Source organism: Echiichthys vipera (genome assembly GCF_963691815.1).
Source record: "Echiichthys vipera genome assembly, chromosome: 1".
In the NCBI taxonomy this organism is placed as follows: domain Eukaryota; kingdom Metazoa; phylum Chordata; class Actinopteri; order Perciformes; family Trachinidae; genus Echiichthys; species Echiichthys vipera.
The window spans coordinates 9,189,026-9,215,020 of NC_139826.1; the positions used below are offsets into that span (position 1 = coordinate 9,189,026).

Consider the following 25,995-nt stretch of genomic DNA (forward strand, 5'->3'; position numbering starts at 1 on the left):
CTCTTCAAATCTTATACACCGAAATCTTACTACAATGCTTGCAATTCTGTATAAATACATGAAGATGTGAAGTCTGTACACTTATAACTTATACATATATACATAAACTCTGTATGTCATGTTTTAGCTTCCTTAAAAGGCTTGGAAGGATTTTGCACCTGATTTTCCCTAGGGTTTCCTAGGTGTCCACCTTAAACACAATGTATTGTTCATAATCACAAGATAAATATTTATTAAATGATGACTGGGTAAACAGAAAATGTACAGTATTTCAGTTGCGGGGAAACAAATTAAGGCAGACGTTTGTTTTTTGTGAAAAAAAAAAGGAAAATGAAAAGTAGATGTAATGAAAGGGGAATGCAACTTGAAGTGTTAGAATCCTCTTTATTTACATAAATGTAGCTTTACATTTGACTTTACTGTACTAGAACTATACCAAGACTTTACTGTACAACCCACCAGAAAGCAACAGAGATAAAATGTGATGTCATTTCAAGACTCCCCTTCATCATAAAATCCACTGTACTTGTAGCAGAGCGCCCTCTAGCGACTTTCCTCCCATCAAACAGAGAGAGCGTGCGGGAAAGCAAGTTTATAAAAGCAAGGAAGGAGCAAGGAAGTAGCGCTTTACTAATACGCCTGAACATACCCAATGCTTCTGGCAGAGGTGATACACTCTTACTAGCATTGGATCTACGCCTTCATTAGGTACAGGAGGATGTGAGAATGAGATAATAATCACAGTTGGGTGGGGGCAGAGAATTTGGAAGTTCATCCCCCTGTGCATCACCGGTCACTATCCCTTCTTTCTGGGTCCGATCACTGAACAGGAGACACAGACACACAGTGGTCGTCTAGCTGTCATCGGCCTGGAGCATCTTCTCGATCTCTTGGTCCCACTGGTCGTCCCTGTTGTCTGACTCACTCACCACCTCGTACTCCTGAAGCTCCTGCTGCAGCTCCTTCTCCCAGTCTGCTGACTCGTCTGAATGGAAAAGCAAGACGATCATTTACCCCGCAATTTAATTAACACTCAATGCAATAACAGAGCGTTGTCCTCCGACATCCAGATTGGCTGAATAATTATAGTAAATACTAGTTCCTTGGAGACAAATTTAGCTTAAGAATCAATAGAAACTAACCATCAGGAGAGGGGCTGCTGTCCTTCTTATCCAGAACCAGCTGCTCCATCTCTTTCCTCAGGTCCTCCTGGTTAATACCTGTCGAGTCAAAAGCATCGCTCACAAACTCGGACACTCCGGGACTCGTGGACATCTCCTCTTCTTCTTCATGAGGTGGCTTAGGGCAGAGAGAAAAGGGCAACTGACTGTGCTGCTTTAAGTTTCAGGATAAGTGTTGGAAAATATTTAGATGTGCATGCACGCCCACACACGTCTTTCTTTTAGCACTCTTACCTCCTGTATGTCGCTGATGGAAACTGGTGGAGTTTTTGGCCTGACATTGTCTACAAAAACATAATGCAGTATTAGTTTTCCACATGCAAATCAAAATGTGGTGTTTGGCCAATGCAACGATCAGTAGATTTCCTCTAAAATCCCAACACTGTCTGAGGTTATGCATGGTAGAAAGGAGTGTCATTAACAGCAATGACAAGCTGAGTAATAATAATGAGGTGGGTGGAAGGGGCTTGCTTCTCATTACAACAGAAAGAAACCTTGGATAGCCTCTGATCCTACCCAAGGAGCTCTACCTACAGAGCTCAGTCACACCGCAAGGAATTTGCTTCAAGGCCTCCAATCAGATCTCTCACTGTTTTCCCAAGAGGGAAAAAACCCTCCGCAGTCAGAGAACAAAGCAGAAATCCATGAGCTGTTCCTGATGATTAACCAGACAAACCTGCAAGCTTACGTTTTATTTACTCTGGCAGATTTCCCTTTCTGACAGATTTCCAGCCATATCATCATAAATATATATATATCATATGGGGCGGGTTTCTCTGCTCTGATTGGTTGTAGGTCTATCTAATTGTGTTGAGAGGAATTTTGGCCTCCAGTCGTTGATAGCACCTGTTAGAAATCAAATATGAACCGTGAGCTTCTAGTAATGATGGATAAATGAGGCTTCATGAAGCATTTTCTGAGCCCATTAGATGGCACTCTTGGTTTAAAGAAAAGGGCCCAGTGAATGGTAATTCAGCGTGCTTTCAAACCTTTGCTGAACAGAGAGTACCATCGTGCTTCATTCGCCCATCACTAGGTTCTATACTAACTAGCACATGCGATTTGGTTTGGCAATGTCAGGTTAAGTTGTTCAAAGATCGCAGACACATAAGGTGACAAAGATATACAATTCTCTAACCACATATAGTTTTTGTAACACATCAGTCTTTACAAACGCGCGTCTATTTTACCTAACTAAGGAGTGGAAATAGAACTGGTACGTCTAGAGCAAATAAGGTGAGAAAGCTTTCACGAGTGCTGGCTCATGCATGCAGTTCAATAATGACTGAGATCTTTAAAACAAACCATACGGACACATGGCTTTAAGTGTAATTCCTGCGTAAAATCATACCATGGTCTTTTTCGGCACCGACATACACCAAATGAGCCATCGAGACAGTTTTTGTCGTGAATAAACTATTAACGGAGATATCCGGGACAGTCGCTAACAGAGCATTCTGGAGTTTGAATGTACACAGACTCTGATGCATCTAGCTGTTAATTCATAGTGGGAATACCAGCCATTCCAAGCAGTGAGTTGGGGAGGTGTGTGCAGTTTGAAAAGGAGCAGCTGCAGCTCTTGCAGTGGCCCTTGTTGATATGAACAAAATGACCCCGAGGATGAAAGTCGGACCTGTTAAGACGACGTCCTCAGGGGAAACACTGGCCCCTCTGTCCTCACCGTCCTTCTGCTGCTGCTGGGCTGCCAGCGCTGTAAGCTGAGCCGACTGCTTGATCAGAGACACCCGGTAGAAATAGTTCCTCCAGAAGACCTCCTCCTTCACACTGTCAAACACAAACACATCACTGTTTGACTGACTGTGTACACACACGTGCAACCGCACACTATGTTGAAAGTCTACTGACTGTTTAGGAACCAGGTCAAAGCGCATGCGGTTGAGGAGCTGATCTTCCTCCAGCATCACTGCAGCCAGAGGGTACATCTGCTCCATGTCGAAGTGGAACTGAACACCAGCGGGAGGGTCTCGCAAGAAATTTCTCTTGTCCTGGAATCAGCATTCAGAGAGCTCAGTTTGTACAAAAAGGGGATAATCATTCCAGAGATAAAGAACAATCATGTCGTAGATGAGTTGACGCGTTCGTTCATATGGTGTATGATGATCTTTGCTTACAGCTGACAGAGCAAGGATCTGTTGCTGGATTGTCTCCTCCTCATTGTACCCAACCCAGGGAGGAACAGCTGCATCTAAACACAAACACACCTTTAGTTGTGCGGTAACAGTAAGTACATGAGACAATCAGGCATAACTAGGCTTCACTAGTCTAATCTCTCAGACGTGCACACACCTGGATCTGTGGTAACAGAAGCTGTTTGGGAAGTTATATATACAGTGCAACTGCAATTCACACTTCAATGTGATCATTTACAATGTTGTGACAACAATACTAGTGAATAAATACACGTAGTGAAGACTTCCGGAGCAAAATCATCCCATGGTCTTTTTCGACACTTAAAGAAATCAAATAAGGCATCGAGACAGTTTTTTTTGTGTAACAACTATTAATGGAGAAATCCGGTAGAGTCGCCAACAGCGACATGGCTAACACTGATTAGCTCGGGGCATTAAGGTGATCGCATTCAAACAGCTTTTTTTAACCGCTAATACTGCTCAAAATAACGCGGAACCTCTGCAGGAGCATGAGAAGAGTCCCTACACATTAACTGAAGCATAAATGGGCTCCTCCTTTTTGGATTGCATTTGGAAATCCAGCTACGTAAATCAGCTACCAGAGGAGCTGGTACTGGGACCAGTTGGTAAGTCTTTCAAAACACTCAACAATACATACTTCAACAATAAACTACATTGTTGGTGCTTTGTTTCCGTCTCTACCGTATTTCTCCCTTAATAGTTCATACACAGGAAAAAACTGTCTCGGTAGCTTATCTGAAAGCCGAAAAAGACCATGGGACGATTTTGCGCCAGAATTACACTTAAATAAGGTAAAATCTACATTTTAAAGTGTCCCACCAAATGTCTCCTCTTCTGTTCCTCAGTTACAGCATTGAATAAAGTACAGAAACATTATGATGTCACAGTGACCTTTGACCATTTGGGTATAAAATACCATCACTTCATTTGATCCTATCAGACATTTGTGTGAAATGATGTCATAATTAACGCCGCGTAATAACAATGGGTTTTGTGAAGTCACAGTGACATTTGGCCTCCAAAATCTTTGATCAGTTCATCTTTGGGTCCATGTGGACAACTGTGCCAAATGTGTGATATCATATATTGCGTTCACAAGAATGGAATGGACAGACGGGCAGCCCTAAAAACGTGGCCACGGCTGTCGCGGAGCCATGAAAATATAGTGTCAAAAAAGAATATTGTCACCAGTCAGAAATACAGAGGACAGGAAATGTGTTTTTCCCGTCTTTCACTCGTGCAATATTCCTTTCATGCCATGCAAGGAAATAAAATACCCTGGCCATTTCCTCACTGATGACTTGAATGACAGAGTTGTGAACATTATACTTGGGCAAACAGGTTTAGTATGTGTTCTGTTCATTTTTTTAGAATTTTATGCACACCCAAGTGTACAGCTCATCTTTGGCGTGGCTGCAGGTGACGTATGCAGTAGTGTAGCCAGAAAAAAACCAAAAACAAACAGTGGATGTGAGTCAGAAGAACTGGCAGTACCACATTTAATTAACTCTAACGTTACAACCCAACATATAGTGGTAGATGGCGTGCATGCTGGCAAGTGGTTCTAATGCTTTTTGGTGTCTGTGTATTTTGGCACAAGTCCCACAGCAAAGCTAGTGGGCATTTGTGATGTGAATTGGTGAAATAAGCGTGGCTAAAATGAGTGTTTGTGTGTGTGTGTGTGTGTGTGTGTGTGTGTGTGTGTGTGTGTGTGTGTGTGTGTGTGTGTGTGTGTGTGTGTGTGTGTGTGTTTGTGTGTAGGAGTGATGCTGTCCATTGAACTGACATGGGGCGACAGATACACAGAAGACATCACAGCCTCTTTGCCTGATGGATTTTTGTGGTTGTAAATGGATCTTTCGGCTTTAACACCACTTCATCCAGAGACAGAAGGGAAGTGACACGGAAACAAAGGGACAGCCAATGAGAGAGAGAGAGAGAGAGACAGAGGGAGCGACAGAGAGAGAGAAAAAGAGAGGGACAGAGAGGGAGAGAGACAGAGAGAGAAAGAGAGAGAGAGAGACAGAGACAGAGACAGAGAGAGACAGAGAGCAGCACAGCTTTTTCTATGTGGCTCACCTTGCTGATTTTAAGTGGTTATTGTGAGAGCTCTCATTAATAAAAGTAAATATGGTTAAATAAATAAGTAACAGCTAGCACCTAGCCCTTGTCCACCATGCTCCAGTCACTGTGGATTTCTGATGAGTTCTTTGACCTGTTCTCTCCCCTCGGTCACCAGAACATCAGTAAGAAGGCTCTGTGTGGCGGCGGACGTTGGGAGCTGACAGACGTCACTTGCTGCTGCGTTTTCAAGGATCGTCTCTGCCGTCTGCTTTCTGTCCCTTCAGAAACAGTGCTTAACTTGAGAGGCACGCAGGAGGAAGAGGCTAAGGTCAACTTGGATTCACACTATACACAATGGATTCTAATACGGACATATTTTGAGAGAATTTTCAGTAGTTACGAAAACTACAAACTACATCAGGCCAATAGGGCTTCTTCCTATCGTGAAAAGGTGACTTCACAAGTTTCCTTCACACAGGAAAAATCCTTAGACGGGTTTTCCACAACCGACCATGATGACTTATCTGGAAGCTAGTTTAAAGCAAGGGGTCCTTCCCAGAATACAAAAGAATTTGAGAGATGAATTGGGAAGTAATTCATTATTTATAAGATTCTTTTCTCTTGATTCTGGTTTTACCTGATTTTTTTGCCTTCTTCTCTTGGACAAACTTCTCCTGCTCCTTTTGGAAGTCTCCGAGGAAAGTCTGCAGATAGAGAAATGTAAGGCACAGATTACATGGAGGAAACGACATATGCTCATTTTCAGGTTCATCTTTGTATTTTTGGTTTCTACTAGAACATGTTTACATGCTTTAATGTCATTATTTTCTCATACTGTCGGTCTAAATATATGTGTATTCACCCTCTGTCTAAAACGCTCCATTATAACTCCTGTCTCTTTAAGATGAAAAACAAAGACCAGTCTGCTCTGACTGGTCTTTGTTTTCCAGTCCTGCGTCTGTGCTCTATGTGTCTCCACACCATCACTGCAGCCGGGGAAGACTAAGATTTAGACTTCTCTTTATTGATCCTTTGGGATGACTCCCGCAAGGAAAGTTAATTCCAGCAGCTTAGAAAAACACGAGGGAGGTTAAAAAAAAAAAACACAACAGTATAAGTTAACCAATAAACTCTTAGCTAAATAAATACAGAAAGTATGTATAAAAAAAACTGAAAACAATAAACTCTTGGTTAAATATATAAAAAAATGTATTATAATTAAATAATTATTATATTAAATAAAATTCAAGTTAAATGTAGAGGAAATATATGAGACAAAATATGTGTGACTGTATATGAAGGAAATGAACAGTAAGCACTTAAGTAGTGGATAAAATTATTACATAAAAAAAGAAGATTTGTGTCCAGGTCTGTGAGAGATGACTGTAACGACACTATATCCGCACTTTCTACCTATATATAGTGTAGTTGTGACATCACAAATGTACAGAAGTCCTGACGGCTCGTTTAAAGCCCCAGTTTCTCAATACAGTCTGCGTTTTTCTGTGGATTGAGCATTTTGATACTTTCAAAGTATTAAGAATGGTTAAGAAGGTATGGTGAGAAGACACGGTATCTCCCCATTTACAATATGGGTCCTTTAAACCCCACCCTCCAAATACCACAGCCCCAGTCTTTTTATGGAGGACATTTTTCGTGCACATGCTGCCAAACTTGTCCAACAAGCAAGAATGCCAACATGCCTTGTCTATGATGCCGTCGATTTTCCCTTCTTCCACAGTCTTCTTGATGGTCTGAGCTGTCTCCACCACCGATTCAGAGATCTTCTTGGTGGCATTGGAGGCAAAACTGAAGATGTATTCTTCACACGGAGGAGGAAGATGAAGAGACAGCACCATCAGCATATTGTGGGACTGTTATTGAAAACATTCCTACAACTACACGACACAATATCAGACGCCAGCTCCTCCTGCAGGCAGTCATCCTTAAAACAAAGCTGCAGGTGAAACATCAGTTACAGCTGTAATGTGTACAGTGAGTGAAAACAAACAGACAGCCTAATAGCAGGATGAGTCAGTCAGCCACGTCTAAGAGCCACCGAGAAGCAGTTTGGTTAATGTCCTAGCTTGACGTTACGTAGCCTAAAGTTAGTGTTTTCTCAAAAGCAGCCGGAAGGAAACGCAGTTCTTTCTCACCACCAAGTCCTCTGCCGTGCTCGGGGTGTTCCTGGTTCGCCTCCGGGTCTCCATCCTGGTCAGCTGGTTGCTGTTTGTTTACCTCGTTTTGGGCTTCCACCACCCTTTCTTCCTGCTCCACACTCCGCTTCTCTGTGTCGTCGGACGTCTTCGCGTGCGTCTGCTCCTCCAAACCCAACCACGTCCCGAAACCCCTGAACATATTGGTCGAAATAAAATCACCGTGAACTTAATGTTGAGAAAAACAACAAGCTGAAAAAGAGGATGACTGTTGACTATGCAACCAGGAACTAAACCGACTGTTTTTCTTCTTCTCTGTTTGCTCCGGTGTGATTAAATACGCCCGTTACCGCCACTCAGTGGTCAATGTAGTGAAATGATGCCTTCAATGTTCTCTGGCTCAGTGGGAACTCTGGTTGAAGATTTTGTCATGTGACTTGCTGTGTGGGCCACTCGGCGTTTCGGTCGAAAATATTAACAGATATATTGCAACAGTATTAATTGTGGTAATATTATTACAACATTCGCCATTATAGCAAACCGCACACACTCTCTCAAAGATAAGAATACCGGCACTTCACCAGCAGGTGGCGGTAATGAGCCCAGAGTAAGTTCACATCTTGTAACACAACAAGACGAGCAGGAGACAGAAGCGAGGACTAATGTCAGCCAGACTGAGGTCAGTGTGCCGTTTATCATATCCTACATTTGATATTTCTGAACATGGGACCGGGCTGTTGGACACAAATCACTGTAATCATTGTTATTCCAGCGGAACCTGGTCTGAGTTGATGGTGCAGAATTTGAATGGAGGGATTAGCCGGGATGCTAGGCCTGCTAGACTTGTAATGAGACGAAGTTACACCAGACTTCTTATCAATACTCTGTCATTTAAAACATAGCACATTTAAACATTATTTTGATATTCATTAGAAACTAACTTTACAAATATCAGGACTGACTGAGGTGTTGTGTTACAATCGGCATACAGAGGAGAGCAATGTGATTGATGTACAGCAGTTGGTATGTACAGTTTACTGTTAATAAAGCATACAGCTGTAGTAGGTAGTTTCAAATACTAACCAAACCCTAAGGTCATGACTAGACACTACTTCTATCTATCTAATGGGAATATTAGATAGTAAGATCCAGTATGTGTTAAAGGTTGAATATGTAGAATCTTTATTAAAAGCTAGATTTTTAATAAAGATCTATCTATGTTTTTTAAAAAATAAAACACCCGTGGGGCGTTTTGAGGGGTACAGAATGAAAGTATTACTTTTCCATAAAACAATATGTTAATCTAAATTAATATTTTAAAAATGGTTTGATGGATTTGACAATGACTTTCTATCACGTTCTGTTGACATTGTACCAGCCAATAGAGGCTGGCATTGCGGGTTGCCAGGGTTGTCTGTTGTTATGGTGCGTTTCCATGTACCTTGGAATTCTGAAGTCGCAGCTGGGAATGACGCCACACCCCAGTCAGCGTTTTAGTTACGTAGTCGGAAAAAAGTAGCAAACGCCAAAAAAACAAAAAAGGAAACGAGATGGCTACATCTACGAAAGGTCATTCACTACATCGCAGGCTACTATTTAGAACCCTTTTCTGCAGAGAAGGTCACCGAAAAAAACATAAATTAAAAAAACACCTACTGAAACTACCAAGCGATGGTTAGCCGTATTACGGGAGCTTCTACTTACTGTTTACAACCGGGGCAGCCATCTTTAAATGGACTTTCTGAGCTCAGAAATCCCGACTTCTGAGTACAACTGGAATGCACCATTAGGCTTCAGAAACAGGAATCATTTAGAGTTGAGAGCTGGCTAGCTATGTGACTACACACCACTCAAAGAGAGACTAACAGCTCAAGACTGGCTAACGTTAAATACTGTTGTAAAATTAACTGATTAGTCCAAATTAGTCGTTACCCTGTATGAGGTTGACAAACTCAGCAACGAACCTGGCAACTCGACTGCTTGAATTATTTTTGTTGTTGCGACTACGATCTTGAGACACTAGATGGAGGTGTTCTGCTCATTCTCCAGATTCAACCTTTAATTTATTTAAGGTCTAAAATGAATATTGTGTTGCTGTACATTCGTGTTGGAATTGAAACAGAGATGTCTTTTTCCAGGTGAAAATGAAGACTCTGATGGTGTTTGATTTTGACCACACTGTGGTCGATGACAACAGTGACACCTGGGTAATTAGGTAAATCATATATTGATTACATCAATTCTACTATAAAATACATTTAGAAAACATAAGTTGTATATATTTTTACTGCTGCAAATTGTATACTAATCTATAGGAGGACTATTGTGAGACTGTTGGATACGAGTAGATCAAAATGCTACACTGAACGTAAAGAATCACAGATGATAACAAGCAACATCACTTAATCCACGGTGGATCTTTTCTGTTATCTCTCCCCAGATGCCTTCCCCATCAGACTCTTCCTGACTCTGTGAAGAATTCCTACAGAAAAGGCTACTGGACTGAGTTCATGGGCAGAGTGATGAACTACATAGGTACGGATTCATTATCCTGTTTGTAGACCAATAATTCATTCGTATGGAAGAGAACAGCCCTTTTTGCAATTGTTGTTGTTATTATTATTAAATTCTGATATCTTAAGAAAATGAGATAGTTAACTTGTTTCCACTAAAAAAAACTAAACTTCTTATCTCTGATAAACAATATAAGTAATAAGAGAAAACAATATTTTAAGGGCTCAGATGAGCTGACCGTGACGAACATGGTGAAGATATACATTTGACTATGTCCGGTTTACAAAATAAGGTGTTAGAAAATAAGATCAATTTGATAATATTTACAAGAAGTAGCCTATAAAACATGTTTGCTTTTAACCTTATAAAGTAAAAAGAAAATGCCACTGTATTACGAAGGAAATGTCTTAATTCTTTGGGATACTTACGGAAACCCTGAAAGGAAAGGTGAAGAAAAACAAAACGTTTTTTCCGAAACATAAGTTTATCCCCTGCTTAGGAGATATTAACTATATAAACTTTAAGGCTTATTTAGGCTGCTTTGAGGGTGAGAAAGCCGGTGCTTGGATGAAGTACCTTGGGCATGTTACAAAGGGAATTGAAAGTTCAGCCAAATGCAGCATAAACAAAAGATCTTATTTTTTTTGTTAACTACAAATGTCTGTAAAACTGTGCATAGACTGACTTGGGTTGTTAAATTGACTTAACAAAGCTTGTTTTTATGAGATACAATGAAATAATTGACCTGTGATCTCGAAATAATGGTATACATTTCTTTTGTGGTTGTAAGGATCTGTTCTCGGCTTCTTACAAGCTGCTTTTATTACCACCAGCCTGCTTAGTCTGCTCCTCTTTTTTCCGTCTCTCCATCAAGGAGACCAGGAGGTCAGCCCTGACAGAGTCCGCAGTGTGATGGAGACCATCCCTCTCACAGCAGGAATGTCAGACTTGCTGACGTTTATATCTGAGCATAAAAGCACCATTGACTGCATAGTCATCTCCGACTCCAACACCATGTTCATAGACTGGATCCTGCGTGCGTCTGGATTCCAGGCTGCTGTCGATAAGGTTTTCACCAACCCGGCTAAGTTCAATGAGCTCGGGTACATGGAGGTGCAGTGCTACCACTCTCACGACTGCGATCGATGCCCCGTCAACCTCTGTAAGAAAAAGGTCTTGGAGCTGTATCTGTCCGAGCAGTCTGATGGAGGTGTGGAGTACGAGCAGGTATTTTACGTGGGGGATGGTGGGAATGATCTCTGTCCTTCTTCTTGTCTGAGAGGCCATGATGTCGTGATGCCCAGAAAGGGGTACACCCTGGAGAAACTACTGTCAAAACGGGAAGATCAGGAAGATAACGTATCTCTCAGAGCTAAAGTCATTTCCTGGGGTAGTGGCACTGACATCCTCGAGGAGCTGAAAGCAACTATGTAATTGTAGCCTGGGCCATGGAGTACAATACTTGATCAACTTCTCAGTTTTAACTGAAATATTGCACTAATGAAAAATATTTTGTGTGTGTGTACTGTAGAGGGCACACGCGGCTCCCTGTAAATGTTTTTATTTTAACAAATCACATTATCAAGACAGTATTTATACGTTTTAAAGTACAATTTGTCAGTAACAAATATTTTAATTTAGGTACAAATTAGAATGTGCAGGAGTGGTTAATTCCAAGATTGAGGGATCGCATCAATTCCTCGAGGGCCAATCGAGCGCTAGTTTTTCCAAATCTATTTTTTGAAAGCAATGCATCTTCCTGCAGGAATACTACCCAACACCTAATGCTTATTCTCAGTCAAAACAGTCACAGTTACCTTTTTAAGGATTTATTTTTTCACAACCACAGCTTCAAAACATTGTTTCCCTGCAAAAACGTAATTAAATTCACGATCACATTCTGTTAATGATCAGTCCTGCTTTGGAGACCAGGCGCTCTGCTGGCTCAAAGGTGGCAGGTATCAGCAGGTGCTGCTTTGACCCAATGCTCAGTTTTTGTCCTGGTGCCTGTTGGACTTCCACCTCTCTAGGGGTTTTTTTCTAAAGATGAATGCATGGCCCACTGAAACAAGCTTTGAGCTCGTTGACATCCACATTTTCGAACTAATCCTCCCTGTAGACTCAGGGGGTCCAGTGCCTCGACGTTGTGGCCCTGAGCGTCACTGCTTCCCCCCTGCACATCGTCTGGGCCTTGCACAGTTACCCCATCATGTAGGTCACACAACTTCTCTCAGATGGTGAGGCGAAGAGCCGGTTCAAAAATAGAGACCTTTTGTGTCTTGGGTCAAGCGCAGGAGCAGGAGGTGCTGTGCGTGTGCAAGCACAAAAAACTTGACTGCAATTGTTTACCAATCAAGTTAATTTGAAACGGGGACGACTGGAGGAATCGATCACTCACGCCTATCCCTAGTACAAATCCTTCCAAAGTTGATCGTTTCCTTTCAAAACAGTAACAACCCCCTCACACAAGCAAGGTTAGACTTTGGCATCTTTTTAAATGTCCCTTGCGGGAAACAGTCTTATATAAACATTCTCAGGAACGCCGTCAGTGCTCCTGCTTGCGCTCGTACACATGCGCATGCCCGTGCTCGTACATATGCATCCATGCTTTACTAAATCCCTCCTCTCTCAAACGGGCAACAGCTGGCCAGCAGGCCAGGGCACAGAACAGTTGTACTCACACTGGTCAAACAAACACTGGTCAAACAAACTAAACTTTAGCCGTCTTTCGTGCTTGGGCACGGTACGAATGGAAAGTGTGAGTGTGTCCTTAATCAGAGGTGAAGGTGGGGAACTGAGGCATCGGTGCCCGATTACATTACAGAAACAATGTTTACATTAAATTGATATTCAGGGATCAAGGTTTACAGAAAAGCCCCTGTTTAAAACAACAGGTTCACTGGCATGGTGGTATCTATTTTAGGGCGCACTCACACCGTCTGTCCGTACCGTGCCGCGTGCTTTAGGGTACTTGTCCCCCCCTCCCTCTCCCCCCGCGCCCAAGACCCGTTTGTAATCACACTGCTTGGGCCTCGACGGAATGCTTCTTGCTGCTTATACGTCATCACGCCGTTAACACGTCACACGCATTGATTGACGTCATCGCGATGCGTCGCTTTGTTTACAAATCTTTCCATAGACCTCAGAGTTTTTGTGCGTCTTGTCGACTGTTTTTGAATATTTTCATCGACCAAATCTGCAGTAAACACTCCACCTCTGCATCACACCAACGTGGACCTTTCACCGCCATTGTTTTAAATGTCCGCGCATGGTCCGTCCTTCTTTTTTCTATGTCTGAACAGGCGCACATAAAATGATGTCAGAACCGCCGCAGGCCTCGTGCTTGTACACGTGCTTGTACACGTGCGCACGCTCAGGCTTGTACATGTGCAAAAGTGCTTCACAAAAGCCCACCTCTCCCAATCCTTCAGTGGCACAACGGAGTGCAACCGTACCGTACCGCGCCTGGTACGCTTGCACTCACACTGGTCAAACGAACTAGACTTTAGCCTTGCTTGGACACGGTGCGGATGGACAGTGTGAGTGCGCCCTTAATGGCAACCGGTGCTCTAAAAGTAACCTGCTATACAGAAGGCTTCTTTTAGCACATGGAAAATCAATATGTTTATCTGCTTTCTTTACTCCAAACCAATGACATAAAGTTGTGCCAATTAGTCATATTTAAACAAACAAGAGAAAGAAGACTAGTAGTTTTGCTGGTGTTGGTCGGTCCATTATGTCACATTTGGACAGAGCCAGGCTAGCTTCTTTCAGTCTTACTAAACAAACCTAGATAAGCTCCTGTCTCTATCTCCATATTTGGATGACAGACATGTTAGGTATACCGATCTTTTGATTTAACTCAAGAAAGGGAATAAGTGTATTTATATTACCCACCACGTTCCATCTTCCTGCCACAATGTTCCACAATGTTTAACCCAATCCACAAGTACTTAGTATCATCATAATATGTTTGTATGTGTTATGTACGAAGCCTTTGTGGAGCACTTCGGCTAACTTTAATGCTTTTAAAAATACTATATAACATACAAATACACTTTAGGACTTCACCGCTGTGTCACTGGTACATATTGAATTGCAATCGGCCTTTTGTTTCAGCAGTCATTTTGAATTGTCATAGTGGGAAACCATAGACTGTATAAAATATGGACGTAGTCTCCGTGTCTTCACCCGTAGGTTTTAAAAAGAGCCGATGTGAAGCTCACTGTTGGCGACTCCACCTTACTCCCGGCTAATCCAAAAATAGGCAAAGCGGTGGAGCGTAGATGGAGCTAAGGCAGGCCAAATGAAGACTGTAGATTATACTAGCCACTTGTGATGGCACTCACCTGTCACCCAAAGCAGCCATGCCTTCTTAATGAATTTAGTTAAGTATTTGTATAAAATAATGTTCTGTCAGCCCAGAGAAGTCTAATTATTCAAAAGAAGCAGAACTTTAAGCCTTGACATAATTTAAATAGGTGAATTATGAAAAAATCATCCCCCGTACAGTTGTCATGAACAGGGGAAATTAGCTATATCTTGTACCAGGCTGTAAACATGATTATTTCTGCTGTAAAGTTGGGCTTTTTAACATGGGGATCTATAGGCCACTTGAGGAACTGCAGTTTTTGGCACGGTTGGGCTGGCTTTTTCAGCCCCAGGTTGCTGCTTGTAGGAAAAGCATAGGGGTAACTAAAAACATGACTCTGTTCTATGTGATTGTCAAGTCATACAGATGTGACAGTGAGCCAGAATGAACAACACCAGCACTCTGAAACCGAAGCAACTAAATGGGATGGTCAATAGTATTATTGACATTTTGCTTTTTTTAAATGAGGAATGTCAAAATGTGTTTAGTGAAAAAGGCACATTATACAGTCATATAGCTAATAAATATAATTTTAGATCAGAGCCAGTAGCCACAATTTTTTATGTAACCTCTACATTAATTTACCTCAGTTGCCCTATGTGCTATCAAGATTACATAAATGTATTTGGCCAAATAAGTTGTTCATATGTCAGAGTTGTCTAATGTCACTTAATCTTACAACTGAAAGCATAACATCACTTTGTAGTCCTACATGAAGCTATCTTGATTGTTTAAACCAGGTTTGGATTAACCTGATGATGTTAATTTTGAGTTGTCTCAACTAATTGTTTACACTAAATGAACAAAAAGACCTTTCAAGAGCTCCAGATAAGGTAAAAAAGCGAATTTAAATTCTGTAATTGTAAATTGTTAGGCAGATACATGTTTTTCTGCTCTGAATTGAGGCTGTTTTTTTTGTTTTTTTATCCTAATGCCACAGTATTTAGAGTTGTCTGGTTTCTTTAATTGCTTGAAGGCCTTCATCAATAACCTTTAGTCAATATGAATGTGCTTTAGAAAGTTGGACGAGGACAGGAAGTGATGTACTTTATGACGTGAACTGTTTTATTGGCAGCAAATTTGGGGGTTATCAGTTTAAAATCACTTACTCTGTGGTTTAAAGGGTCACTTATGTTTGTTTGAGGCTGTGAGATGCTCAATGTTTCTACACCTCAATGTTTCTACACCTGGGGGTGTAGAAGACAAAAGGAGCATACATTAGAGGTAAAGCAAAAAAAAGTTATCTTGTGTTGTGTATATTATCAAGTATATTGGTTTGTTTGGAATAAACGGTTCTGACTTTGGAAATGTTGCCATGTTCATTAATAAAGTTGTAACAAATGAAAAAAAAAGTGTTATCCATGTTCGACACATTTGAGAAGGCTCCAGGTTTTATTCAGTTATTCATTTTAACTCGGTTTAATGAATAAAGTCAAATGTGTTACAATTTCTAAGCCTGCGATGATGTCATACATAAGTTATAGCCATAGACTCTACATCCTTTATATCGGACGTCCACAGAGAGGAACATATGGGAGCTTGGAGAAGGAACTTGGATAAGATTTCAGACTGTGTCCCTTTGGGGAGTCCTGTGGGGGAACTGCAGGGATATTTGGTACCACGGTTGTTGCTAGGAGCCATCCTGTGGTTGTATAACCAAAGTAAGCTTTGTTCCTATACTAGGCACAAATTCAAGAATGCTCCCAGTGGCTGTTGGTGTCCGCCACGGCTGTCCCCTGTTACCAATTGTGTTTGTGATTTTCATGGACAGGATCTCAAGGTGCAACTAGGGGGAGGAGTGCGTCTAGTTTGGGGACCTCACAATTGTGTCTCTGCTCTTTGTGGACAATGTGGTTCTGTTGCAGTAGTCATGACGTACACTGGGGAAGGAAACATCCCCCCAAGTATTAAAAAATGCTCTAAATGCCCCTGATTTTGATGAAAAACATAAATACATAAAAAATTGCTGTGTATGACAGGCCACAAACCAGCGTCGGAACGATCATCAGCAGATCATTCTCATAAATAAACATAACAAATTTCCATTATTATTACTGCCAGCTGTAGGTGTTTTTCTGTGACAAAGCAAATATATTCCTTCTGAAGACTGACAGAAAAAAAGCATTACTGGATGGCACAAATGGTGAAGGATTTGAAGATGGATTTGGAGATGGATGCAGGCCAGACAGCTCTCGCCTAAGATCTAACCTGGTATTATGATCCAAGACTCAGCAGGCATTGTTTACCTTTAGAATTCACTCTTCAGTAGGAAGAAGCTTTAGATGAGGCTTGCTGTATTACAGGAAGTCCAACCCAGGCTCAACAGTGAGGCGATCAAACTGGGATACAAGTCTTGGAAGTTCAGACTAGTTTACTCAAAAAGTTTGGTGTTCAGGCCAAAGAGAGGGCTCGGATTGCTGCTGGTGTCTATGAATGACCAGAGATTCTTTGCCATCCATAGACATTAATTTCCTCTTACCAAAAAAGGGCATGTATGTGACGTTGGGGGGAGGAACATATGTCCATCTGGCTGACGTATACCTCAGAGGAGAAGTGAGGGCCAGAGGCTAAATGTCACTCAAAAGGCATCGCTCTAATTATCATAAACTTTAACCTCCAGTAAAATAAAAACTAGCCTGGTACAAAAAAAATCCCCTAGTGGACACTCAGTGAACTGCAGTTTTGGGCACTTCTGTATTGGATCAACCAGGAAGTCGCTGTTTGGGGCTTGATGCCGTCATATGATCAGAGGCCAATAGGGGGCTCAAGTGCTGACAAACATCAAACAGCAGTGACAATAAGCAAACTTTGCAATGACAGTTGAAAACCTGACCTCCCTAAGGGGGCTACACCTGACTCCCCCCACTCTCGTTGCAAGTTTGTTTTTGTTTTTTTACTCCCATCGCGCATTATTCAGTTTAAACAAACCTAATGACAATGACAACAAAAGCAAAAAACACATGTTGCCTATATATCTTTTAGGTTATTTTTTAATTTTCATTGCCTTATATTTTTATACTATGCCAACTTATTACATTGAACTGTCAACAATGGGTGTTTCTAAAGTAAAGCATAGTTTTTTTAAAGGTTTGTTTATTTGAAGTTTTGTTATCTCAAAATTTCTTGCACAGGGACCCAATAAACACTAGAATCACCTCTGCATAACACAAAATGTCACATTTAGGCTACGTCAGGATGGTGTAACTATCTAATTATGGGGAGTCACAATTAGTATTGACCTTGGACAAACCTGCTGTTTGTGTCTACAACACATTAATAAGGCCATGTAAAGTGAAATCTAAAGTATCAAAAATGGAGTCAGTATCAGTATGTCTGTCTGAAGTTGCCTCAATAGACCAGCATGCAATGCAGCCAAAATACGTGTTAAGTGTTTATTAAGGAGCCCTGGGCATTTTTTGTGAAAAGAGAGAAAAAAGCTGAGTGTTTAACAGTCAGGCTTTCAAATGCAGAATATACTTTCGACCCTCCTGGCTGTAGGCCTTTTGTGGGTCCACTGCAGATATCTCTAATTCTTGTGTTGTCCTTCAAACTTGCCTTCACAACTCACTAATAGGTGTCCATTTTTTATTTAAATACAGTAAGCTAAGTAGTTGATATTATTATGCTTGTACACTTGACTGCATAGTCTGATAGTAGACACATTAAACCTCAGGCGCGGAATCTCAATTATTATTAGGCATTACTTTCTTATTAAATGTCATTTTGAATCCAACCCTGTCACGGACAAGTTGGTCCCAATGTAAATTTGATCTTTAAACGATCTTGAAGCAAATACTTGTAGAACCTTATTAATGAGATGACCCTTGTTTACAATCACATACCAGAAGTAGAATTTGTATTTTAATGTACTCAATATATGACTACCTAAGTAGGTCATGAGAACTTATGTCCTTATTTTCTCTAAAATCTGCAATAATATTAGGATTTGATTTTCATATTTTTTTAGATTATCCTTTCAATTGTACACATAATTCAACAAACATTGACCTGATATTTATTCTTATCATCAAAATAGCAATACAAATGTAGCCAAACAGCCTTTTACTCAAATGAATCTGCTATTAAGAAGTGTCAAAAATTTAAAAAAAATTCTTATTATAGAAAAAAAACATTTCTTTAATCCTTGTATCCCTCTTTTTTATACTATGTGAGATCCAATAACATGAATTGCACTGGATCTAATGTTTTGAAATTTAACCACGGTTAAATAAATGTAGTTTAGCAAACAGTACAGTGTTTCCCTCTGAAATGTAGTAGGGTAGTAAGCATACAAATATGCAAAAAAACGAACTAAGCCCTCTACTAACAAATGCATGCACTTTGAATAAAGTTACTTATCACCACTGGAGATAGATAGATCCAATTGTCATGCTGGTTATCACCTACTATCTATCATCAGGAGGAGGTGAATTAAGGAGGAGGTTCATGCTTCAGGAGGATCAAGTGTAAACTCAGTAAGTAAGCAATTGTTGCTCTAAATTGCTGAACAGTGGCCTCGTTGCTGGTCATCTGTACAGTGTTAAGCATCTAGGATTAACCCTTAGAATTCAATTCAATTTTATTTTATTTATAGTGCCAAATCATAACAAAAGTTATCTCAGGACACTTTACAGAGTAGGTATAGACCACACTCTATGACATATTTATTATTTACATAGACCCAACAATTCCCCCGTAGAGTACAGTGGCAACGAAAACCTTCACTATAACAGGCAGGAACGTCGGACAGACCCAGCTCTGTGGAGGACGGACATCTGTCTGCACCTATCCCCACAAAAGAGCAATTAAATGGTATCTTTGCTAATTCTTTTTGAAATTCATTGGAACCGACAACAACTCCTGTGGACTATGTTGATCAGGTATGTTGTAGCCATTGTCCATTCACATTTATCTATGTTCAACATGTTCAACATGTTTTATTCGTTTTTGAAGATCCAACTTTCTCTCACTTTCCTCCAGAAACTATTTTACCACACAAATATCCAAAGCCAATGAGTTTCAAGAGAGGAAGTACTGATTTTTTTGTCACTGGGTTTACCTTTAATATTGGCAATGGTACAAATGTCAATGTATGCTCTTTGTACCCAGGTGTCGATAGCCAACAATGCTATTTTCACCCATTTTTTAAGCCTTTATGCCGTCTTTACAATTCACATGCAGAACAAACTTTAAATTGTATTTGTCATAACCAAACTGACAAGAATCCAAACCTACTATGACTATGTGGTGACATGGACCTTTTGAAATGCACAGACGCCGGGATTTCCACATCTATGATTTCCATGATATGAGCCACCAGAACGAGGTTGCGGGAACAAGCGACCAAAATGGTTTTCCTCAGGAGGGTGGCTGAAGTCTACCTTAGAGTGAGGGTGATAAGTTCAGTCATCCGTGAGGAACTCGGAGTAGAGCTGCTGCTCCTTTGCATTGAAAGGAGCCAGTGGAGGTGGTTCGGGCGTCTAGTAAGGATGCCCCCTGGGCGCCTCCCCAGGGAGGTGTTCCAGGCAGGTCCAGCTGGGAGGAGTCCTCGGGGAAGACCCAGGACCAGGTGGAGAGATTATAACTCCACACTGGCCTGGGAACGCCTCGGGATCCCCCAGTTAGAGCTGGTTAATGTTGTCCGGGAAAGGGAAGTTTGGGGTCCCCTGCTAGAGCTGCTGCACCCACGACCCGATCCCTGATAAGCGGTTGAAGATGAGATGAGATGAGAGCCACCCTGAGGACGTGCTGAATGCCCTGAGAGGCTTCTGCTCTGGAGGCCTCTTCACAGACATCACCCTGCAGTGCTCGTCTGACCAGATGGCACTCTGTTCATGCAGCTCATACTTCAGGGTCATGTTCACTTCTGACATGAGGCAGATGTCCGACAGACTCGTCAGGTATGTGTAAGTATGTGAGGGAACGGGAGAGGTCATCATGGATGGGTTATGCCAATTAAAGACAATGAAGCACTCACTGGATGCCCGCTGCCATCAGAAACAAGCAGCAGTGACCCACCTTGTGCACCAGTCATGTCGGCCTTGTCTCACTGTGTAAGCAATACTAAATATTGAACACTCTTGTATGCAAATGTGAACAGATGACTGACAAAAACACACTTGGGGCAATGTTGAATGTATGAATAATACAACGACATAGACAAAAGTTCTACTATTGGAAACAGCTTGCTTGATGGCATTGAGTTGGAACATAGTGAAAATATAATGATTTGGTGATGAAAATGCAGTCATTCAAGTGAACAACCTTGGCTCATGTTCCATGTTGCTCATATTTGCACAAACTTTCAATAGATAACAAAGCCCTAGCAGCCTCCCGACCGCTGGCCTTCCTGTAAGAGTGGTGGGAGAATAAAAGAGAGAAAAGATTCTTCAGGAGATCAATAAATTATCACAAAATCCTTTGAAATGTTGGTGGTCCTTGTCTTGTGTTCTGTGTGACCAGATGGTAATAGTTAAAGGTCCCATATTGTAAAAAGTGATATTTCCATATCTTCTTTGATTATAAGGCAGGTTGAGGTGCTATGTAAACACTGTGAAGTATTAACAGCGTGATCCACAGAGAAATGCACACAGGCTGTATTCAGAAACTGTGTCTTTAACGAGCTGTCAGGACATCAGTACAGTTGTGATGTCACAACTTAAAGGTAGAACGTGCTGCTACAATTGGATGTACCAGAGTTTTCTCCAATTAAAGAATTAAATGTTAAAGTTGTTTGAGGAGCCAAGGAAGAACAATTAAAAGTTCAAAGTTCAAGTTCAAACAACTTTACTGATCCCAATCCAATCCAGTTCAGCAGTCCACAGCTTAGCCAAAGCGTACATATAGACTACAGACTGGACGCAGGAGTATGTCAGAGAGAAAAACAATAGATTGGGTATCGAGTGTACAGTTAAAAAATTTGAAAAGTAGCAGTAAATCGAATAAAAATAAACCAAAGAAAGAAAAAAAAGTCTAAATAAATAAGTGAGGATGATGCAATGATACATAAGCAATACAAGTCATATATAATGAACTCGTATCAAGTGTTCATTTCCAAAGACTACTGTCGAGGTTTAAAAGCCTGACAGCAGACGGAATAAAGGACTTTGAGTAGCGGTTAGTTTTGCTGCATGGTGCTACAAAGCGTCGGCCTGAAGGCATTCATCTGAATTCTGAGGAGAGGACGTGGTCCTTTTGGTCAACTATTTTTTTAGCTTTTTGGACCACGCGCTTTTCCCAAAGGGAAAACAAGTCCTTCTGCCGAACTCTGATTATTTTGGAGCACACCTTCACAATTTTGTTCAGACTATTCCTGTCCTTCACGTGAGGCCATCAAACTAACAAATAACTTAGAAGGTTAAAAGGCTCTCAATAAAAGACTCATAAAACATGGTTACAATTTTGTTACAAACATTGAAGGAATTCATTGAATTGAATTCCTCAGTAAATGGACTCTCTGTTGACAGCGTTTAACGGAAGAATCAGTGTTTGTATAAAACTTTAGATGCAAGTCTAACACAGTTCCCAAATATTTGTAGATGTTTACAATCTGGACCTCCTCTCCTGAATGATGATCGCTTTATGTTTGTTATTGTTTTTCCTAAAATCAATAATGAGCTCCTTCTTTTGACACATTGAGGTCAAGGAAGTTCTCATCGCACCAGTTAAGAAAAGTTAGCAACAGTGATGCTAAAAACCATAAACTAAGCAAGAAACTTAGGTGTTATTTTTAAAACTTTATTTGCATATTATCACAAATATACGACACTAGAACAATTGACATCGTCCTTTACAAAGAGAAGAATGTACAGTATATAAAGGCAGTCAATTCTCCTTTCAATATACAACACTATTTTAAATCATAATGACGTAACATAAGTAAGAGTCTACGACATCAGACTGGCACAGGCTTGAGAAGGGTATTATCACTGGGTGCACATTTTCAGTAATATTATTCGCACTTGCCATGAACATGCTGGTGAAATCTGCAGAGGCCCAGTGCAGAGGTCCCCTCACCAAGTCTGGTGTCCGCCAGCCGCCCATTAGGGCTTTCATGGATGATCTGACGGTGACAACATCACACGTCCCAGGAAGCAGGTGGATCCTGAAGGGCCTGGAAGAGATGACCACCTGGGCACGCATGTGCTTCAAGCCAGCAAAATCCAGATTCCTGGTGTTGAAGAAAGGAAAGGTCACCAACAAGTTCCACTTCACACTTGGCACTACCCAGATACCATCAATCACTGAGAAATCAGTGAAGAGCCTGGGAAAGGTGTTTGACTGTAGCCTAAAAGACACGGCAGCCATCCATGCTACCAACCTTGAACTAGAAGCCTGGCTAGCCACAGTGGATAAGTCAGGCCTACCTGGCAAGTTCAAGGCCTGGATTTATCAACACGGCATCCTCCCGTGAATCCTCTGGCCCCTTCTGATCTATGAGGTTCCAATCTCCACCATCGAGGGCTTTGAGAGGAGAGTCAGCAGGTTTCTACGGAAATGGCTGGGCCTACCTCGAAGCCTGAGCAGCATCGCCCTGTATGGCAAGAACAACAAGCTGAAGCTCCCCCATCAGCAGCCTACAACATCTTGGGCATCACAGGGGCCAGTAAGCGAAGGGCCATTAAGGAGGTCACGGAGGCAGCAGAGGTTGCCTCAAGGTGGCTGTGGTTAAGGAGAGGAGAACCATGGGTGCGGTAGCGCTACCTGGACACAAGCTAGGGCCTGATCAACCCCAGCTGGGTCGCCTGGGTGAGAGTGTATGACGCTTGAAAGACCCGAAACACTTGTGACCCCAGGTAACATCACTGATGATGTGTCCAGGTTGCATCAGTCGATGTATTTTACAAGAGTACTAGATACAGGATAAAATTAAAAGGCATAAAAGAAAAAGAAAATAATAATAAATAAAGCAAAAATGGTTCATAAAGCTTAATTTGACTATCACTACTTTACAGGTCTCCCTGAAAAGTCGATCAGACGGCTGCAGTTAATTCAGCTTGCTGCTGCTCGAGTCCTCACAAAGACCAAAAAAGATCCTTTTATTCCAGAGCTCAGGGGAGCACTAAAAGTTCTTAGTTAAGAGTAATTTCTTAAAATCTCTTCCCAAAGCCTCTGAGACCAACTTTTACTAATGAGTGTGGGGGGGGGGGGGGGGGGGGGTACTCCTAAGCTAAGAGTACTCCTAAGCTAAGTCGGGCGGGACATCATGTTCATACCCTCTTTGTTCACAGTGATTGGCTACCTCACTATGTGGGGTCTTGATAGGGCCTGTGGTGAAAAATCCTACTGACCAACAGCTGAGAGACGCCAAGATCATCTGTGTTTCACCGCTGCTTTTCCCGTGGCCAAATAGTGTAGCGTTGTAACATCTTTAACCTCCGGGGATCTTGGGTGGCTTTTATTCATCAGTGATGTGATGGCATCCCTGACCAACTCTACCACGTTCATAATGCCATCTCCATTATGGCGATTTTTAAAAGCTCACTATCATTTAGTCTCTCCAAATCCATGTTGAAAAAAATGGTGCAGGGATGTAGAAGATTAATTAGAGAGATAACCTGGCAAGATGAATACTGTTAGCAACATAATTTATACAACAACAATAGACACTGAAATCTATTGCAATTCAAATACAAACAATTCATAAAACATAGAACATTTAAATAAGTTTAATTGAAAGCCTTAGTTATTACTCTATATACAGGATATTTAAGCAAAAATCACGTACAGGTGCATCTCAAAACGTTAGACGATCATGAAATTTTCCCCCGTATATTAGATGAGTTAATAATTTGTGTTCTTTTACAGTTTCAAATTTGAAGTTTTTTTTTTTTTAAACAAATGACAAACAAAACCCCTTTTAGTTTTTCCCTGCCATAAGAAAATACAATCTTCACAGTACTTTGTTTTCACACCATCATACGTTAGCCCCTCTCTACCTGCCTTCCACTTGTCGTTGAAGACTCTTTTCTTTTTTCACCACGTATCGATAGTTGATAATCACGTCTGGATCTACTTCTTTAGTTGTAGCTGTGTTTCTCAACTTAACTGATTATTTTTGTCGTCCGTCATGATTGCTCATGGGAGTTGCAGTGTCATTGTATCACTTTGTCAACAGTTTATTAATTCAGATGACCTTTGAGAAGACTACAATTGAATTAAAATCAACCAAAGTGACTGTGTTACCCAAGACAGCTGAAATTCACCCGCATTCGGCTGGTGTTAATGTCAAGCCCTGAATGCAAGCATCAAATATTAGAACTTTCTCTGGTGCTAGCATGTTAAAAGTTGTTAGCAATAGGCAGAGAAAATATTGCACTGATTTCCAATGTCAGAAAAAATGCTTTTTAAACCAAACACTACACAACCAAACATGTAGCAGGCGTGTTCTCTCAAATTAGGGAGTGATGAGCAATCACGTGACCACTACAAGCAAGGCCTCGTTACGTCATAAAGCAGGTTTTTGATCAGCACTGTAATGCAAAAATGTGTGGGCCAGGCTGAGCCAATCAGATTTAACAAAAAGCAGAGCAGTCCAAGTCGGGAGGGGCCGTTCGGCCACTCACATTCCCCCTAAATTGACAGTGTTAAAAAGCTAGGCCAGCCAATGTCGAGGGCTGTACCATCACCTTTTTTTAATACTTCCACGACTGTAACTGACACTGACTGTAACTGACACTGACTCTGCGGGAGTATACTTTACAAGATATATATGACAGAAACTAAGGAAAAGCATAATAGGACCCCTTAAGCCTTAGTAGAAATTCACACAATAGGTAAATAAGCTATAGGGACCAAAACCTGGGGGTTAACAAGCGGTCTGTGGGGATTGACTCCCTTTTGGAGCCAACCGCAAATGGCAATGCGATGAACTGCAGTTTTTAGCACTTTTTTTTTGCGTTTTTAGCACTTTTGCTTTTGGTCAGTTCAGTTCAGTTTACTTTATTATTACCTGTAGGTAGATATTATGTGCAGTAGCAGAAGAGGGTGCCTCACAACAACATACACCTGTATCCTTATAGTTTTTCTAAATTTACTGAAAATGAACTTATCAAACAAACATTTACAGATATTAAAATAATGCAGGACACTATCACTACCCAAAATAATATGATTATTCAACAGAAGCTTTGATGCATGTTGTATCTCCCATTTACAGAATGCAAGCAGTGCGTCTGTAAGTGTCATGTCAGTGCCAACATTTTCCAGGTTTCCTATCAACGGAGCAGAAATGACTTTGACTCTGCAACATACCAGGCTTCTACGTGGAGAGCTTGCTGAAGGCCCCTGACCTGCTGCAGTTCGGAGCTGTGAAGAGGGCCTGTGAGGCCTTCCTGGTGCGGAGAAAGAAGCCTGCAGGCTGCTAGAAGGCAGGTCAGAGATCAGTTCTTTCTATTTCATAATTTTTTTTCGCAGTGTCAAAAATTGAAGAGAAAGGTGAAAGCAGAACAAAATCATGTCACGGAATGATTTTCCAAGGTGAAGTGATTTAATAAAAAAGGAAATTTTACACTTGAACAACGAGTTCAGACTAACAG

General features: G+C 41.3%; 2 protein-coding genes across 2 annotated transcripts; one reads left to right on the forward strand and one right to left on the reverse strand.

Moving 5' to 3' along the window:
- Positions 1-372: 372 nt before the first annotated feature.
- LOC310950678 (synapse-associated protein 1-like) lies at positions 373-7,858 on the reverse strand. Its single transcript, XM_083918615.1, has 9 exons — positions 7,573-7,858; positions 7,120-7,238; positions 6,054-6,120; positions 3,314-3,387; positions 3,048-3,187; positions 2,815-2,966; positions 1,416-1,465; positions 1,143-1,299; positions 373-985 (listed from the first exon to the last, which is right to left on the reverse strand). Exons 1-9 carry the CDS (start codon positions 7,772-7,774, stop codon positions 855-857), a joined length of 1,092 nt encoding a protein of 363 aa, XP_083774741.1. The 5' UTR covers positions 7,775-7,858; the 3' UTR covers positions 373-854.
- A 355-nt stretch (positions 7,859-8,213) lies between these two features.
- Positions 8,214-15,427, forward strand: phospho2 (phosphatase, orphan 2). Its single transcript, XM_083918708.1, has 4 exons — positions 8,214-8,251; positions 9,711-9,787; positions 10,013-10,107; positions 10,961-15,427. The coding sequence occupies exons 2-4, from the start codon at positions 9,717-9,719 to the stop codon at positions 11,518-11,520; spliced, it is 726 nt and encodes a 241-aa protein (XP_083774834.1). The 5' UTR covers positions 8,214-8,251; positions 9,711-9,716; the 3' UTR covers positions 11,521-15,427.
- Positions 15,428-25,995: the final 10,568 nt, after the last annotated feature.